The sequence below is a fragment of the Centroberyx gerrardi genome, chromosome 11 (genome assembly GCF_048128805.1).
Source record: "Centroberyx gerrardi isolate f3 chromosome 11, fCenGer3.hap1.cur.20231027, whole genome shotgun sequence".
NCBI lineage: Eukaryota > Metazoa > Chordata > Actinopteri > Beryciformes > Berycidae > Centroberyx > Centroberyx gerrardi.
This window is the reverse complement of record NC_136007.1, coordinates 1,290,978-1,308,671: the sequence shown is the minus strand read 5'-3', so window position 1 is coordinate 1,308,671 and position 17,694 is coordinate 1,290,978. Positions and strand designations below refer to the sequence as shown.

Here is a 17,694-nt window from a genome sequence, read left to right as displayed (position 1 = left end):
ATGCCGAATTTACCAGTGGAACATAACAGTTCAGAAAAGATCTAAAATCATGTTATAGGAGATATGTATTTATGGCGTCGACCACGGCCACATAAGTTAGCTGATTTTTGAATGGAGTTTTGTGTGTATTTCTCTCCGTGCAAGAGAACGTAACGTCTCGAGGCTAGAAACAACTTAGATCATGTTCATGCGCACAACGTGCTGAGCAGATAAGAAGTTACCTTAGCAGAGGCAGAAGTCATTTCTGAAGAAATGTTGCAGCTGGTTTCAAACTCTTCTCTTGTTCGTCACTCAAAACAACAACAATACACCAGCTAGCTGCTAGCTGCTAGCTGAAGTTAGCTTCCCTAGCTAACGTTAGCGGGCTTCCATATAGACTGAGAGTCTACAACAGCCAAAGCGTCGAAAGATACGATCCAAGGTGGAAACTGTGAATTGCTTTAATTTAGTGCAGTTTGTAACATTACATCTGGGGGGAAATATTACTTAAATATCATAAAATAAACGCAATATGTGCAAAGGCAGAGGGGATAAAGGGAATGTTGCGCGAGTTTAAGGGTTGAATCCCATTGGTCAGTGTGAGAGGAAAAGGCGGGGCGTGTTTCAGTAGACATTTTGATTGGTTCCCTCGCTGCAGCCCCGCAGGCGACGGTCGTTGCCGAATTGTACCGAGGATTACCGAGTGATCAACTGCCAGCTGCTCGGAGCGTCGTCCTTCGACGAAACGACATTTCTCAGATCAGTGAATTTAAACATTAGTAGAATCTGATAGAGAATCAGACAGAGATGCCGTCGCTTCTGTTTTGCGGCCCGAAGATGGCGGCGTGCGGGATAGTGATCAGCATCTGGGGAGTGATCATGCTGGTAAGAAACACGGATTATGTCCTGACAGGGAGCGGACTAATTCCTGGAGCGGGCAGATGTATTTATTCGTGGGGACGTCGACGGTTTTAAAGCAATATCGTGTTTTCCTGGTTTTGCTGACATAGTTAGTGATATTTACACTTGCTTGCTGAAATTAATAAAAGCGTCTTTGAGATAAAAACCAACGCTGCAGTATGAGATGGAAATATCAGTCCAAACCATTTAGTCCTGCAGTGGAACTTCCTCCGTCCAGGAAATAGTCGGAGCCCGGGCCTAGCTAACAGTACTGGTTTATCATCGATACGGATATCTGTCTTGTGTAATCAATACAGTATTATCAATGAGCCAGTATTGGACATGTGTGTCTTTATAACGTCATGTAGCCGGCTGAAGTTTGGTGTTTATCTTAATGAATGAAGCATCGATCCACTGCAGCTTCATATTAATATGGATTGATTACTGACGTCATGAAGTTCATCCAGTATATATTTTAGCAGAATCTGATCCTTTAGTTTAGAGCCGAGACCAAATCCCCAAACAGAAACCTGGAAGACCGAGCTCTATCTAACCTGATGATCCTGTCATTGTCAGTTTGCTTCTGTTTGTACTTATTTTTACATTGTTTTATGTTTTATATAAATATATACAGTGTATAGGCCTATACACTGATCAATATGTAAGTTTATGAAGTGCCTCTGATGCAAAACGTGCCTCTGTTGTACATGACAAGTGTTCAGTAAAGAAGAAAGGAAGTTTAGTGTGAGGGCCAGGATGACATCATATATCTGCAGGTTGATCAGGTTATTGATCAGTACTGATAGAGAAGCAGAGAAGTTGTCTGTTGTACATCTTGCTGCTCGCTGCTGGAGGTTGATGATGTCACAGATGACTTGGTGCCTCTTTAACCTTTTGACCCCCCCCCCCCCCCCCTCTGCTGCAGGTCATGCTGGGAATCTTCTTCAGCGCCAAGTCGGCCGTGCTGATCGAGGACGTCCCGTTCACCGAGGAGGACATCCGCAACGAGTGAGTCTCCTCCACACGCGGGACACTTTACAGCCGGGTCACATGTAAAGGGCGCCGCTTCCCGATTGGTCGGAGCAGAATCGCAGACGCGCTCCCGGACAAACCGTACGGCTGTCGGTTCTTAGCCGTTGAATTCATTTCAGTCGGTTCTCAGAGAGCCTCCGAGGCGTCTCCTCGCAGCTCGGGGCGACGCTCTGCAGCAGGCGGCGCCTCTTCGTGTTCGCTGCGTTTCATCACAGCCGACAGCTGCCAGCCCTCCGTCATACGAGCTGAAGTTACTGAAGTTACTGAAGTTACTGAAGCTCATGGAAACACGGCTAGATTCATGTCGGAAGATGTTTTGTGCAAGGAGGCGACTGCAGTAAAACCCCTGCAGCTCCGGCATGGCAGGAATTTGGCAGTTGTCGTATCTAAAGTTCTGACATGCATATTATCATTTACATTTCATATTTAGGAACACCGACCAATCGTTAACAACACAGAGTGTTAAAGTGTGTTTCACAGGACTTTGCTGTCACAGAAACCGTCTCGTTTCCTCTTTCTGAGGCTCGTTCAGAACGAACCGCGGAGACACTCGACACCAGTCTGCTTTACAGCAGTCCCACACGCTTTACTGCCGTGGTAACTGTCAGCAGTGATGTCATCATGCAGTTCACAGTAGGGAGCTGACGGTTATGTATCTGACAATATCATGTTATTAAATTATTTCAATTGTATTATTAAAACTAGCAGACGGTTGATGTCGTCGTTAATAACAAAGTTCTGCAGCTGCATAAACCTGGAAGTCTGATTCTTAATGTTTTATGTTGTCGGAGCCGCCATCTTTAGTTATGGATTTGTTTGGGGGGGGGGTTGGGGCGGGGGGGGGGGGGACAGCAGCTTCCTTCATGCTGCCACTAAACAGACAGACAGACAGACAGACAGACAGACAGACAGACAGACAGACAGACAGCTGACCCGTCTCTCCTCTCTGTGTCTCCACAGTAAAAATCCTCCTCAGAACATCTACAGTCTGTATAATCAGGTCGGCATCAACTGCTTCATCGCGGCGGCGGTCTACGTGGCGGTGGGCGCCGTGTCGCTCTGCCAGGTCCGGCTCAACAAGCGCCAGGAGTACATGGTCACATAGAACCTGGAGGGACGCCCCAGCCCGACCCCTGACCCCTGACCCCCAGCCCGACCCCTGACCCCCAGCCCGACCCCCGACCCCTGACCCCCAGCCCGACCCCCGACCCCAACCTAACCCCAACCTGCACCCTGACCCCTACCCCGACCCCAGAAGACCTAGACGTCAGTGACCCGAGGCGTCTGGAGGAGATGTTACGTAATTTTCTGTCAATAGACGTTCTGTTCCGATGTTCCGATGTTACACAACTTCCTTTATAACTGACCAATCAGCAGCCGAGGTCGCAGGAGCCGACCGTTCGTCCAGATGAATATCGAGCTGCTGCTCCAGTCTGGGTTGAAGGGAAAATCATTATTTATTATTTGGAGTGTTTGTGTAGTGAAGTGTGTTGTTGTTGTTGTTGTTGTTGTTGTTGTATGAACTCCATCATTCCTCTGAGCGGTTTCTATTGAGACTCCTGCATGTTGTTTCTTCAGTCAAACTCTTTTATTTAATCATATTTATATGAACAGAACAAAGCTCAGTGTCTCATCAGCTGCTTCACAGAAACATCTGAGGAGAATCTGACTGATGTTTCTGTGAAGCAACGACTTCTCTTCCTTCACCGGTCCAGCCTCGGGTTTAAACCACAGAGCTAGAACAGATAGAACGGTCATTCCTGGGCGGTCGGAGCGGCGGCCATCTTGCTGTGACCCGTCGGACTAGCTTCTGTATAAAGAGACTCGCAGCAAGTCACTGAGCTGAGAGGTTTTACAGCAAGAACCAAAGCAGCTTCTCTGTCTCCTTGCTGCCATGGATTGCTAACATGCTAATGTTGACTAGAAGAGCTAGAGAGAGAAGTACAGTCTGTGATGAAGCTACGTTAGCCTCGTCGCTAACGTTAGCTTCCGGTTGAGTTCTGACAGTTTGCTAACAGACTCATCTGCTCAGTTCTCACAGTGAGACAGACTTTACACCTTAATGTCCAGACTGTGTTGTCACCATGGCAACCAACACTTAAAATTGATTGAGCATTTTATGCTGAACTAGACAAATTATCTTGATAAACAGTGGAAGAACCGTTCTATCCATTCTAGTTCTGTGTTTTAAACCTTTATTTATCCGCTTCACCTTCACAGTTCATCAGTCTGTTCTGCTCCTCTCTCTCTTCCTTCGTGGGTTTTCATTGAGGAAAGAGAAGAGAGGTTCCTCTGTCACTCTAGCTTGCGGCTAGCGGTTCCCATTGGTTGTAATAAGGAATGCTAACAGCGCTAACAGGCTGTTTTACCTGGTGAAGGAAAGCAGCAGAAGTCGAGGCGTCGCTGCTGTAAATCTAAACTGCGTCCGGTCTGCACACGCTCAGTTCCATTAATGTGGGAGAAACCAGGAAGTGTTTCATGTGGTTTTATTGTGGATGTTCCTGCAATAAAGTGGGTGTGGAAATATGAGAAGATCACTGTCATGATTTGCTGAAATGTTTTATTAATTTGCATGAGGATCGAGCTCAAATTGCTTTAGAGGGAAAAGAGTAACAGAAAAGAAAAACAAAGTAAATCTGTGAGAATGATGGGAAATTATGAGAAATAACTTAAAAGAAAGCAGAGTAGAAGCTGCTGATGTTTCTCTTGATGTTCTTCAGTTTACATGACATGTGACTGATCAGATCCCAGGAAAACATTCATCAGCAAAATGTTATCAGCTCAGACTTTGACCTAATAAACAGAAGTTCAGTCTGGTGGAGTGAAGCTGACAGATTCACATCCATCTGCAGAAACTGTTGTGAACTTCATATCTCTGTAATATTTAACCACTAAAGGTTCTTGCAGAGGCATAAAGCAACATTCAAACATCATGAATATGTGAATTACTTTTGAGAATTTTGATTAAAAAGGAGTTTTTAGTTCCAAGCTCTCAGTTTCTCCACAGATATTTCAAACTGAATAAAAGAGAAATCATATTTATTCCTCAAATCGTTGGTTGGATGAAAATACAGTTAGTTCTGGTTCATCAGCTAATAATCCTGATTAGACTGAAGTGTTTCCACGGTAACGGCTGCTGTTGTATTGATTTACCATCGTTAATATCAGTGATATTACTGTTTTCGTCTCTTATTTCAGTTTAATTCCCTCTGTCTTCCTTTTTGGAATATCTTTGAAAATATTATTTGCTGGAAGAAAGTTTGGTTTTGCCTCAAATATTTCATCATGACTGAGGTCAGCGACATTTAACCTGTTAATCATTAATAAAACAAAAAAGGATTCATTTTACTAAGTGTACTTTGGAAGTGCTGGAACAGACAGATCTGTACATTTGATGAAGTGAATAATGATTAATCCTCATGGTGAAAACAGACTTCCTTCTTTCTACTTACTACATTCTACTTTCATAAAAAAGAGCCTGTTTTTTAATTTGTTTGGTTTGGGGGATTTTTTCGTGTTTGTTTTATTAATTAAAATAAAATCTAGCGGGAAGTGACTTCTAAAAACACCAGCACCAGGAGCAGTGGCGCTACTGCGTGTGTCCGATAATGGAACCCGCCGTGTTCTCCTCCGGTCAGCTGACTGATGACGAAGGGAAAGTGAAACTGTTGGATGATAAAAACCAAAACACAGCGGCTCTTGGCGGCAAATTTGAATCGACGGAGGATCTTCGCGCCTGAAAGCAGCCTGCAGTGAGTCACTGTTTTATTTACCAATATGATATGATTGTGAATCTGCTCTATTTTAATATTTTTGACTTACAACTACATTGAGAAACGATCTGTACATCTGTAGTCTTGTCTGGGACTTGGCTGTGTGTTGTGTTGACTCTGTCGTCTCTTCAGGATCTTCAGCAACATGAGCAGCTTTAGTTTCAGTCTGGTTTCACTCAGTAGAAAATAGAACAGAAAGAGAGAGATGAGTGTTGAACAGGTTTCTGTCAGCAGTAGAGACAGTAGAAACCAGTAGAAACACCCCCTATTCACCCCCCCCCCCGCCCTGCCCGGGGCGTCCGTCCTACACCCCTTTTCTCACCGTCCAGACCGCGGGACGGACGCGCAGCTGACAGCTTTTACACTTATGATTAACTTTATATCGTCCATCTTCTTCTCTTTCTTCACACTTTAATGCATTAAAGCTCTCTCTCTCTCTCTCTCTCTCTCTCTCTCTCTCTCTCTCTCTCTCTCTCTCTTTCTTTCTCTCTTTCTTTCTCTCTCTTTCTTAAGTAGAAATCTTTTTCTCTTTTATGAACTATTCTTATTCTTATATAAAGAGGTAAAAGGCCTTACTAATGTAAATAGGATGCTTAGCTACAGTATGCACATGGTGCATGGATCTCTGTTGTAACGTCACTGATGGGAATCTATGCAAATCAGTAGTGGAGAGAAAGACAAAGAAAGGAGAATATTGCACCAGAGTATAAACAGGTCTAAATATATGACTAGGTTATCCAGCCAGTTGAGTATTTAAAAACTGACTAGATGATATATAGGCCTACATATACAGTATATATGTATCAAGGCTAAAGACCCAGCTCTTTAGCAAACACCTTCTCACCTGATGGACTGTGTAAAAAAAAAAAAAAACTCTTTCTCTGCCTCTCTGCCTCGTGGCTCCTCTGTCCTGTCGGACCAGATCTGATCTTCATGGCTCTTCCTCTCGCTGTTCTCCTGAACAGATCCCTGCTTGTGTTGTATTAAAATCTCATGTGTACGTCGCTTTGGATAAAAGCGTCTGCCAAATGGGAAATTGTAATTGTTATATACAGTATGTATACATATATAAATATATATATCTATATATATATAGATATATATATATATATATATATATATGTACACACACACACACACACACACACATATATATACATATATATATGTATACACAGTATATACAGGCAACACCTGGACTGAATAATAAAACATCCAAAATAGTAGTATCCAAAATTAGTCCTCTAATATCTCTATATTGACTCACATGTCTGTCCTGACCAGGCTAGAAACCTGACATGACACATTATTTATTCAATTATTATAATAATAATAATCATCAGTGTAATTCAGATGAATCTTGATGCATCGTTGTATTGGATTTTATTTCCCTCACTTGTCATTTATGTGTTTTGTTGTTGCTTGCTGAGTTTAGCTTCATCACTTCCTTCAGCTTTCTGTTTCTCACTTTAAACATCTCTCTTTTCTTTCTGTGTTTTAGAGATGGAAAGGAGCATTTCAGAGAAAGACTGGAAGAGAGCGCTGACCTCCATCATGGAGGAGCTGAGCAAGCGAGAGTACAAGAAGATGCTGCACAGTTTGGACAAAATTCCAAACAGTGTCAAAAAGAGCAACAACTCCAAAGAAGAGATGCCTCAAATAATCATCCAGCACTTAGGAGTAGAGGAGTCCATCTTTGCAATGGAGAAAGTCCTGGATGAGATTCCCAGACGGGACGATGCGGTCCAGGAGCTACTGCGCCCCTTTGTGGACAAACTGAGGAACAAACACCAAAAAGAGAAAGACAAAGGTAAGCCGTTAAGATCTGATGCCATAACAGCAGCACCGACAAGTGAGTAATTGGTGCTCACTTATTGAATTTGATGATTAAATACAAAGTAATTGGTTTAAAACAGTATTTCTACCTATTTTCAAATCTCGCGCTTTTAGTTTGAAGGCTAAACGGCCAAACCGGAAGTCTTGTTTCTGCTAATTAGAGGAACATGCAGTTCTCCACGTTCTAGAGGTGATTTCAGCTAAATAACGGTGTAAATGCCTTCTCAAGTCACTTTGGGATCGTTTGGCTTCAGGAGACATTTTATGGTTATTTTCTGTTATTTTTTGAACTGCGAAGTCAGGTCAGGCCCAGCAGCTTCAGCTGTTTTGGAGAAGCTTCTACCTGTCTGGTCTAACACACTGCACCGGAGTTTCAGCTGCATGGGAGGAGATAATGACTGAATTTTCATTTTTGGGTGAACTATTCCTTTAAGGAATTTTTTTATCAAAATCACTTGTTATCTTTAACTTTTCTCAACATGCATTCACCAAATTTTCTGAAATATAAGTAAATATATATATATATATATATATATATATATATATATATATATATATATACATATAGCACTATATATTAATATGTTTTCATATATAAATATTTTAGAGTAAAAAATTTTTTTTAAAATGTGTCATAATTTTCAATATTATACAATATGAGGATCCTGTTCATTTTGTTCAGGATGGAAGAGGAAATTCAGCGATTCAGAGTGTGAAACCAAGGAGACAGAGACGCCCGGTAGGTTCTCCAAACACCTCAATGCAGAAAGATGGAGAGGTGTGTGTGTGTGTGTGTGTGTGTGTGTGTGAGTGATAATTTAACTTTTTAAATTTCATTTTCAGGGCAGAAGAGGAAATATGTGAGTGAATCAGAGTCAGAGGATGAAGAGCGAGAGTTTGTTGGTAGGTTATCACACACACACACACACACACACACTCACACACAGGCCTTTAACATAATAACGGATGAATAATGATAGAAGCAAGATATCCACAATTTGAAAAAAATGGCAAAATGATCACTGGCAGGATTTTTTAAAAATCTTTTAAATACTTTAAATATACAGGACATTACAGTACATACTGACACATGGTACAGGACAACAAAACTGACAGAGTGCAGGACATACAACAAACAGTAGACGATAAATATCACTCTACCAGGGTCAGAAATTAACAGCAGCTTGGAGCAAAACATTTTTCTTTCCAGTGCATTCTGGGACAGAAAGGGAGAGCATTGATTTATCTGAAAACAAGTGAGTTCACAGCCTGAAGCTGTAGAAAACACTGGAGGAAACACTGGAGGAAACACTGGAGGAAACCCTGACCAACACAGACCACTGCAGCAACAAAAGCCAGAACAAAACCTCAACAGGAGGTGAAGATGGACTGGTTGGACAGAGAGTCTTCTGGAAGGCCGGCTGCCAGTTTCCAGCTGTGGGACAGAAGTTCAAGCTAATCTTAATGCTACAAACTGAGGGTTTATTTGCCAATATGCGATGCAAATGTTTTATTTTGTAGTTCAATAAATTTGCCCCTGGAAAGGGCCAAAATGCCTCTAAAACTCAGATCAAGGGGTCAAAAAATGTTAATTTCTTACCCTGCAAACTACTTGTAACTGCAGCTGTAGTTCCTCTTGGACCAATCAGGGTCGTTTTGAAAAGCAGCGGTGAGGTTCATCCACAGAACTTGAAAGGGCAGAACGGTCTTTCCCATTCAAATTAATTACGGCAAGTCACTGAGGTGAGAGGTTTTACAGCAAGAAGCAAAGGAGAGCGCTGCAGCTGGATGAAGTTTCCCTCTGCCTCCACCAGGTGGAGCTCTGTCACCTGCTGTCCGTCTTTATCAGTCCGTCAAAAGTTTTTATCAGTCCGTCAAAAGTTTTGACATCTGTGCAGTTAGTGGAAGTGTTTATAGTTGAGTTAATCTGTTTCAGCTGATGCCCGTTAGCTATTTGAAGTTAGCGAATGCTAACTGTTCTTCTCCACTAAATGTAGGCTAAGCTACGTTAGTTTATAGCACTTAAGGGGCTGTATTAAGTTAAGTTGATGATGCTTCCCAGCTAGGTTTGCTAACATGCTGATTTTGACAAAAAGAGCTAGAGAGAGAAGCACAATCTTTGATGATGCTACGTTAAACTCGGCGCAAACAGTTTGCTAAGCACTCGTACAACAGACTCATCCGCACAGTTCTCAAGCAGATGTGACACTTTACGGCCTTAATGCTCAGACTTCCATAATCACCATTTCATGCTGTACTATCCAAATTACCAAGGCAAACACTGGACGGACCGTGCTATCCATTCAAGTTCTGTGGATGCATCATTTCCCCCACAATGAAATCGGGGGAGGGATTATGGATCGTCTGTCAGGCACAATATCTCGGACAACGCTGATTGGATTTTGACAAAACTTTGGGGAATCATGCATCTCAAAATGACATTGATTGGCTCAAGAGGGAACGACAGTTACAGGATGGTTAGTAAGTTGTGGCCACAACATACGACATGTTCCCACAAGTTAAACATTTTAAACACAATTCCTCCATAACAATTAGATCAGTAGTGATATTGGATGAGTGAACAAATGTTTTGAAACTGTTCATATAGAGGAAAGGAACACTGACTAACATCTTCCTGTCTTCTTTTAAAGACCAGCAGAAGAAGAGTCAAAGTGACAAGGTAGGGGTTGTGGACTGAACTCATATCAGGTGGATAAATGAGCACCTCATCTTTTGATCTGTCTTAACTGCTTGCACTATTTTAAATGTATCTATATTTAGATTTTTTTATTCAATATAATGATAGAAAACATCTCAGCTATTGAAATATCTCAAATATACCTTGCTCAGCAGTTCTCTGCAGCTGATTAGAGGAAAATGAAACTATGCTCTAGTAACACATTGGCATTTCATTACAATATAAAATGCTCCAAAATGTCAACAGGGTTACCAGTAATTACAGCTTTAATTGATTAACATTAACAAACTGGTTTGTTCTTTGCAGGAGAATACTCGTCCTTCGCCGGGCAATTATAAATCATGGGTAAGTGCTTTTTCTTTCAATCTCAAACTCACAGCTCAGTCTCGCAATTTTTTACAGATTTATTTAGACATTTTTGTTTGGGAATGATGATGCTAATACAGAGGCTTTTCTCCCATTTTGTTTCCAGAGGAAAACCATCTACGATCTGAAAGAAAGCCGTTATCTCGGCAAGCAAGCCATAGTTGGGAAAGTAGTCCGGAAATCCGGGCTGCGCCCTTATCAAACACAGAAAAAGGAAAAAAAGGTCATGTTTTTTCTGGGGTTTGCTGATGAGACAGCTAGTATCAAAGTGGTCGTATATGGGAAGAACCGCTATGAAGAAATTATGGAAGGAAGCTACTACTCGTTCAGAGAAGTAATCATAGAGGACAACACAGTGAAAGTTACCAAACTGAGCATAAGGTCAAAGACCACCGCCGTCCAAGTCCCTGCTGAGCTGGAGATGGAAGCCAGGATGATCGTCGATCCCCAAAAACCGGTTTTGTCCATTAAAGAAGCCGAAGCTTCTTATGACAAAACAGAAATGAGTGTCGAGGGAACCATAACAGAGGTAAGAGAAGGTTCAATTGGAAAACGCTCCATATCAATTTTGAAAAAAAGTCCAGCTTTCAATATTTATATAATAAATATTCTATAAATTGTTTATAATTTATATACAATATTTATATGTTCAACATATCTAATATATAGAGGATCTGATCTGTAACAGTATTATTATTTTGTAAACCAATGACTTGAAAGCGGCACTTGGTAATTTTGCACATTGGCGCCACCAAACTGCAGCAGGAGGTAACTGAAGAGGAGAAGTCCCACATGTCTTCTCAGGGCGTTTTCACACTGCAACCGTCCAAACCAGAGTCCTCCAGGTTGTTACACTGTATTGGTCCGGTTTGTTTCACATTGCCTAATATCAAGTGGACTTGTTAGAGAGATATTTTGGCGGGAACACAAAAAAATCAAACTAGGATGGCACCCAGAGAGTGTTTTCACATTATAATGGTACACCTTACCATTGAACAACCCTGTAGTATTCTGGAGGACTTTTAATTTGATAACATAATCCTCTGCAATGCTACAATGATATACTGACTTATTGTTACTGACTCCACGGTCGCTACTGGTTTGCCATTACAATACCGACCAAGCTAGGGTCGTAAACTCTTTCTTCTTTGCTGTCATTTTGACAAAAACAACACGCGTGAACCAACAAATCACTGCGCACATATGGTCATTTCTTCTTGTTTTCACACCAGAAATAATCCACTCCACAGCCCAAATGGAGGAGGACCGAGACTGGAAATTTTTGGCGAACATGTCACGCCTGCTCCAGCTACTCCATGCCATGTTTTGTTTTTGTCTCCCCATGTGCGTTTTCTCCCTGTCAACTTCCTGGGTCAATTGTCCAGTTTCCCCAGCTGTCTCTTGTTAGTAATTTATCCTCATGTATTTAGTCTGTGCTCTCCCCTGTCTCTGTGCTCAGTTGTTGTTTTGCCTGTGCCGCTACTGTTGAGTATTTTTCATCTGTAGTTTAGCTGTGTTTTGCCTGTCTGTCTTTTTGCCTGTGTGGCAATAAACCCTTTTGTTCGCCTACCTGCCTGCCTATGTGTGATCTGCATTTGGGTCCTACCTTTCACTCCGGTCATCTGACCGTCACAGAACAATTTTACAAAGTCCGCACCAAACAATGTAGGTGTGAAAGCCACCTTAGTGTGTGGGTGGAAAAACTGGCAAAACTCCAGTGCAGCTTGAAGTGACCGAGTATCCTTTAAAAACATGAAATACTCCATTTTCAATTTTGCGACATCAATCAACTGAAAGTTGGTGTAACTTCTTTCGAACAGTGTACATATCACTTTGGAAGGAAACTGTTTCATTCTGTGTTGTTGGTTTGTTCAGTTGACTCCGGTCAGTCAAATCAAGGTGAAGGGTGGACGGAGGAGGACGACGCAGCGGAGGGATCTCCACCTGCAGGACGACACTGGTTCCATCAGGATCTGCTTGTGGGGCGATCGGGCCAATCAGTGCCCAGCAGTGGTTGGAGACTCTGTCAGGGTGACCAACGTCAAGACCAATCACTACATGGAAACCGTATCGCTGAATTCAACCGGACTGACCAGAGTTTACAAGGTAGCTATCCATGACTTGAAGAGATGTCACACCTGGATGGTTAAGTTGAACTAACTGTGTGTTGAAACCAGTACACATTTAGTCTGCAGTGTAGAATCTTCTGTTTTATCTCGGGCTTGGTTTACTAGAGCACATTTTGTTGGGATCTAGCAGCACTTTCTGTTTTAGTTAAATCTGTGTTTAATTTGAAATCTCCTCCCACTCACAAGGCAAGAACCTGCTGGACCTGATCTTCACCAGATCCTGCTGCACCTCCAACCTTACTGTTACCCCTCTTCCTGTATCTGACCATCACTTTATAACCTTCTCCCTTCCCATCTCACCCCCCACCTCCCACTCAACACCCACTCACTCTGTCACCACCCGGCACAACCTAAAAACTCTCTCACCTACCTCGCTCTCTTCTGCTGTCCCGTCCTCGCTTCCCTCAGCCGAGCAGTTCTCTCTCCTGTCCACTGAGGAGGCCTCCACTACTCTCTCTCCTCCTCTACTCTCTCTCCTCCTCTACTCTTCTATCCTCTCTTTCCTCGTCTCTTGACTCTCTCTGCCCACTAACCACTAAACCAGCTCGATCCTCTCCACCTGCTCCTTGGCTGTCTGAATCTCTGAACTCATAGAACAGAAGCTTCGGGCAGCTGAGAGGAAATGGAGAAAATCGCAGCGCCCTGACGATCTCGCTGCCTCCCACCTTCTCCTCTCCAACTTCACCTCTGCTGTGTCAACAGCACAGACTTCCTGAAAATCCTGAAATCCAGTCTTCCGCCTCCAACCCCAGTAAACTGTTTTCCACCTTCTCTTCCCTCCTCCTCCCTCTCAGCTGATGATTTTGTCACCTACTTTGCTAAGAAGGTGGAGGACATCAGCTGTTCCTTCCATCATCCGGACACTATCAGCACTATTCCTTACTCCAAACCTGCTTCTCTGCCCCTTGCCCCTGGGCTTGCTTCCTTCTCTCCCCTCTCCCCAGAAGATGTCACCACCTGCCCCCTTGATCCTCTCCCTTCCACTCTTCTCCAAACCATCTCCACCGACATCACTCCCTTCCTCACTGCCCTTATCAACTCCTCCCTGTCCTCAGGCCTTGTTCCAGCTGCTCTACAGACTGCCAGAGTCAAGCCTCTTCTTAAGAAACCCTCCTTTGACCCTGCTGCTATCCAGAACTACAGACCTGTATCTCTTCTCTCCTTTCTATCCAAAACCCTTGAGCGAGCAGTTTCCAACCAACTCTCTCAGAACAACCTCATGGACCCTCTTCAATCCAGTTTCCAGGCTTCTCTCTCTACCAGTCTTCTCTCCTTGTCAGGCGTCATCCCTCTCTTCTGTCCTTGTCCTCCTGCTTTTCATACAGTTGACACCAAATCCTTCTCTCCATCCTATCTGAACTTGGCATTACAGGATCTGCACACTCGTGGTTCGCATCCTTGACCAGGTCTCATGGAGAGGATCTCAGTCCAGACCATGCACTCATAACACCGGTGTCCCTCAGGGTTCAGTCCTGGGGCCCCTGCTGTTCTTCCTGCACACTAAATCCCTCGGCCATGTGATCTTCTCTCATGGCTTCTCCTGTCACTGCTTCATGGGCGCATCTCTGCATTTCTTAAAGACATCAGTGCTTCGATGTCTGTGCGCCACCTCAAGCTCAATCTTGACAGACAGAGCTACTCTTTCTCCCTGAGAAAGAGGAAAGACTGTTCTCACACAGACCTCCATCACCATGACAACACCACTGTGTTTCCCTCTCTGACTGCCAAGAACCTCGGTGTGATCCTGGACCACCAGCTGTCCTGCTCTGCCTACATTGCTGCGACAACCTGCTCCTGTAGGTTCTCCGTCTATAACATCCGAAAAATATGCCTGTTCCTTATGAGGGAAGCTGGTCCAGGCCCTTGTCATCTCCCTCCTGGACTCTGCGGCCTCTTCTGGCCGGGTGACCTTCTGCCATCAGACCTTTACGGCACATTCAGAACGCTGCAGCCCGTCTGGCGTTCACCCAACCAAAACTCTCTCACGTCTCTCCTCTTCCGGTCGCTTCACTGGCTTCCATCTCTGCTGCATCAGATTTAAGATCAAACTGCTCCTCTGTATCTACAATCTCTGTTCAGGTTCCAAACTCTGCCTCGTTCGCTCGGCTCCTCCCCCCTCGCAGGTCGCCTCACCTCTCCATCGCTACGTGACTCAGAAGTCGCTCATCCCAGTCGAGACTCTTCTCCTCCCTGGAACCACAATGGAGGAACGAGCTCCGCCCTTCTGGCTGACTCGTTACCCATCTTTCATCTCTTCAGGTTACACCTGGACCCACTGGAATTAACCTATCGTGTGACGATCTTCTTCAGCATCTACTCTTAACAAAAAAAACTCTGATTCTACAAATACTACTTATTCCTACTGTGATATACAGTTGGTATGACTACTGCTGACAAAATGCACTTTTTGTAAGTCGCTTTGGACAAAAATGTCTGCTAAATGACGTAATGTAAAGTAATGAGAAAGTGCCTACCATCTCTATTTTATTAAATGATGCACTTTTTAAGAAGTACCAATTAAACTGCCGGTCACATGTTGAGCCGTCGGTTTGCGATGGAGCGTATAGGGATGGAGGGAAACTTCATTGTTTGCCCGCTGATAAAGAGAGATGTGACATAGCAGCAACAGTTTATAATGGTAACGTTATCTTTCCTGCCTGGTAATAAAGAACTTTCTCTCAAAGAAGAAAGACTTCTGGATAGTTCACCTGAAGAGACATATCGAAATGCATTGGCACTTCTGTAGCTTTAAGGGTTTCAGGTGTAACGGAAGGAGTTAGTATGGCGGGGTCAACAAAACAATTTCTGCTCCCGCTTTCCTATCTGGTTGATAAGCTGTCAACGATTCAATTACTTTCACCAGGTGATTTTAAATATAATTTTAAGCATGTCCTAACGTGATTATGAACGTTGATCTGTCTGCAGGTTGAGGCCGCTGCTGTCCAGACTGGGACAGTTGAGATCATAGGAATCATTAAGGCCAGCAAGATGGAGACCAGGCTGGAGGCGGAGCTCGACCAGCAGCTGAAGACGCTCGTTGTGGCGTCCGAACTTCTGGCGAAGGCATTCGGCATCAGGCTGGGGGGCGACTTTGAGGACAGACTCCTTGATAAAATGCCACTTTCTGCAGAGGTGGAAATACAAGGGAACAGGATTACAGCCATTACAAAGATGTAAAATAAAACTCACAACACTATTCCTCTGGCTCTAATTTCTTTACCTAACCTCTCTATCAGGCATGATCACTCTAGCATCAAAGAAATATGTTTTATATTTGGACAAGGTGCTGTGACCTCTGACCCTTGACCTTACTATTGGTTGTAATGTTGGTGATCTAGGAATTCAAGCTTATTCTACTGTTGACCTAATTTTGTTATCTCATTTAAAAATCATTAATTGTAGTTGCATGTGTTCATATTCAAGTCAATGAAATGCTTTCAGTTTCTTATTTTATTAATTTTGCATCATATTTCTAACGGTTGTTACTCATTTGTTAATTCATCTCAATTATACTGGCAAATTGCAGATAAACCCACAATAAAATGTTCACCACAAAATTTACTTTATTGGATACACAGAACACAGAGAAGTGAACCTGGTTAATAACATGAATAAAATAATAATAATAATATTAATAATAATAATAATAATGATAATAAGAAATTTAATTTAAGAGCACCTTTCTCAGACTGAAGGACACTTTACATAGTTCAAAAATTAGAAAAATCAAGTTCAAAAATGAGGTAAGCTGCATTAAAAACTAAAAAAATTAAAAGGAGTGTAAGGGTGGAGCCAAACCATGTAGTGCCTTATAGGTGAGGAGGATCTTTTACAGGGAGCAAGTGAAGTTGTTGAAGGGTGGGAGTGATGTGGTGCCAGGGTTTAGTGTGAGCGAGGATCCTGGCAGTGGAGTTTTGAACATATTGCAGCCGGTCCAGGGTTTTGTTGGAAACGCCATAGAGGACACTATTACAGTAATCCAAACAGGAGGCGACAAATGCATGCATTAGAGTTTCAGCAGAGAGTGAGGAACGGAGACGGGAAATGGTTTTGAGATGGACTTGGTGACTGACTTGATGTGTGGCTCAAAGGAGAGGGTTGGATCCAGCAAGACCCCCAGGTTCCTAACCTCAGAGGAGGGCCAGATGGAGCAGCCGTCAATGGTGAGAATAAACTTGCTGATTTTTTCAAGGAGGATTGATTGCCACAACCATGAGCTCCATTTTATTGCTTTTGAATTTGAGAAAATTAGAGGTCATCCATTCTTTGATTTTGTGGAGGCAGGAAGTAAAGGAGGGAGGCAGAGGGTTTAGTGTGGAGGTAGAGCTGGGTGTCAGCATATGAGTGGAAGTGAAGACCATGTTTCAGGATTATCTGAGAGTGGGAGGAGGTAGATGGTTAACAGTAGGGGACCTAGGACAGAGCCCTGGGGGGAGCCTTGCTTCACTGGAGCTATGGGAGGATCTAGATCCCCCAAGGCACACATACTGCCACCTGTTGGACAGGTATAATTTGAACCAGGCCAGGGGCGTTCTAGTGATGCCGATGGATTTATCAAGACGGTCGAGGAGGATGGAGTGTGAGATCATGTCAAAAGCCGCAGAAAGATCTAGGAGGATGAGGATGTTGATGTTCCCGTCATCGGCGGCTGTGAGCAGATCATTGGCCACCTAAACCAGTGCTGTTCTGGTGCTGTGTTTGGCTCTGAATCCAGATTGTAGGATTGTAGTGGTTCGAACAGTTCATGGTGTGACATGCGGGTTGGGAGGCAACAACATGTTCTAGGACCTTGCTGAGGAAGGGAAGGATGGAAGTTGCTGAGGATGTCTGGGTCCAAGCCCGGCTTCTTTAGGATCGGTGTAACACTTTCAGATCCCGTTGAGATGGACGAATTGATGACGTCAACCATGAGGGGACACAGGACAGGTAGGCTAGCCTTAACCAGTGAGGTGGGCATGGGGTCCAAGGGGCAGGTAGCTGG

At 43.5% G+C, this 17,694-nt stretch overlaps 3 protein-coding genes across 5 annotated transcripts in view; 2 read left to right on the top strand and 1 right to left on the bottom strand.

Moving 5' to 3' along the window:
- Window positions 1–553, bottom strand: part of bacc1 (BPTF associated chromatin complex component 1) — a 6,137-nt gene extending 5,584 nt beyond the window's left edge. Inside the window, exon 1 of the mRNA XM_071902232.2 lies at window positions 222–553. Within this exon, the coding sequence (XP_071758333.1) occupies window positions 222–242 (21 nt within the window). The 5' untranslated portion in view covers window positions 243–553. The remainder of the gene's footprint in view (window positions 1–221) is intronic.
- Window positions 554–683: 130 nt separating this feature from the next.
- On the top strand, window positions 684–4,437 carry rnasekb (ribonuclease, RNase K b). Its single transcript, XM_071902234.2, has 3 exons — window positions 684–864; window positions 1,805–1,887; window positions 2,872–4,437. Exons 1-3 carry the CDS (start codon window positions 787–789, stop codon window positions 3,014–3,016), a joined length of 306 nt encoding a protein of 101 aa, XP_071758335.1. The 5' UTR covers window positions 684–786; the 3' UTR covers window positions 3,017–4,437.
- A 1,168-nt stretch (window positions 4,438–5,605) lies between these two features.
- Window positions 5,606–16,096, top strand: LOC139914044 (uncharacterized). 3 transcript variants are annotated; one of them, XM_071902238.2, is made up of 9 exons: window positions 5,606–5,663; window positions 7,186–7,494; window positions 8,203–8,259; window positions 8,364–8,423; window positions 10,172–10,200; window positions 10,525–10,563; window positions 10,691–11,113; window positions 12,460–12,690; window positions 15,639–16,096. In XM_071902238.2, exons 2-9 carry the CDS (start codon window positions 7,188–7,190, stop codon window positions 15,888–15,890), a joined length of 1,398 nt encoding a protein of 465 aa, XP_071758339.2. In that variant the 5' UTR covers window positions 5,606–5,663; window positions 7,186–7,187; the 3' UTR covers window positions 15,891–16,096. The 3 variants fall into 3 exon arrangements, with proteins under 3 accessions (XP_071758339.2, XP_071758337.2, XP_071758338.2); XM_071902236.2 differs by having other exon boundaries at window positions 8,203–8,298; XM_071902237.2 differs by lacking the exon at window positions 10,525–10,563 and having other exon boundaries at window positions 8,203–8,298.
- The last annotated feature ends 1,598 nt before the right edge of the window (window positions 16,097–17,694 follow it).

Excerpts from the sequence above, each read along its gene's own strand:
- LOC139914044 (XM_071902236.2), top strand. The coding sequence starts at position 7,188 with ATGGAAAGGAGCATTTCAGAGAAAGACTGGAAGAGAGCGCTGACCTCC. Across the intron at positions 10,564-10,690 it reads CGGGCAATTATAAATCATGG|AGGAAAACCATCTACGATCT; the intron begins GTAAGTGCTTTT and ends TTTTGTTTCCAG. Across the intron at positions 12,691-15,638 it reads GACTGACCAGAGTTTACAAG|GTTGAGGCCGCTGCTGTCCA; the intron begins GTAGCTATCCAT and ends ATCTGTCTGCAG.
- rnasekb (XM_071902234.2), top strand. The coding sequence starts at position 787 with ATGCCGTCGCTTCTGTTTTGCGGCCCGAAGATGGCGGCGTGCGGGATA. Across the intron at positions 865-1,804 it reads TCTGGGGAGTGATCATGCTG|GTCATGCTGGGAATCTTCTT; the intron begins GTAAGAAACACG and ends CCTCTGCTGCAG. Across the intron at positions 1,888-2,871 it reads GAGGAGGACATCCGCAACGA|TAAAAATCCTCCTCAGAACA; the intron begins GTGAGTCTCCTC and ends GTGTCTCCACAG.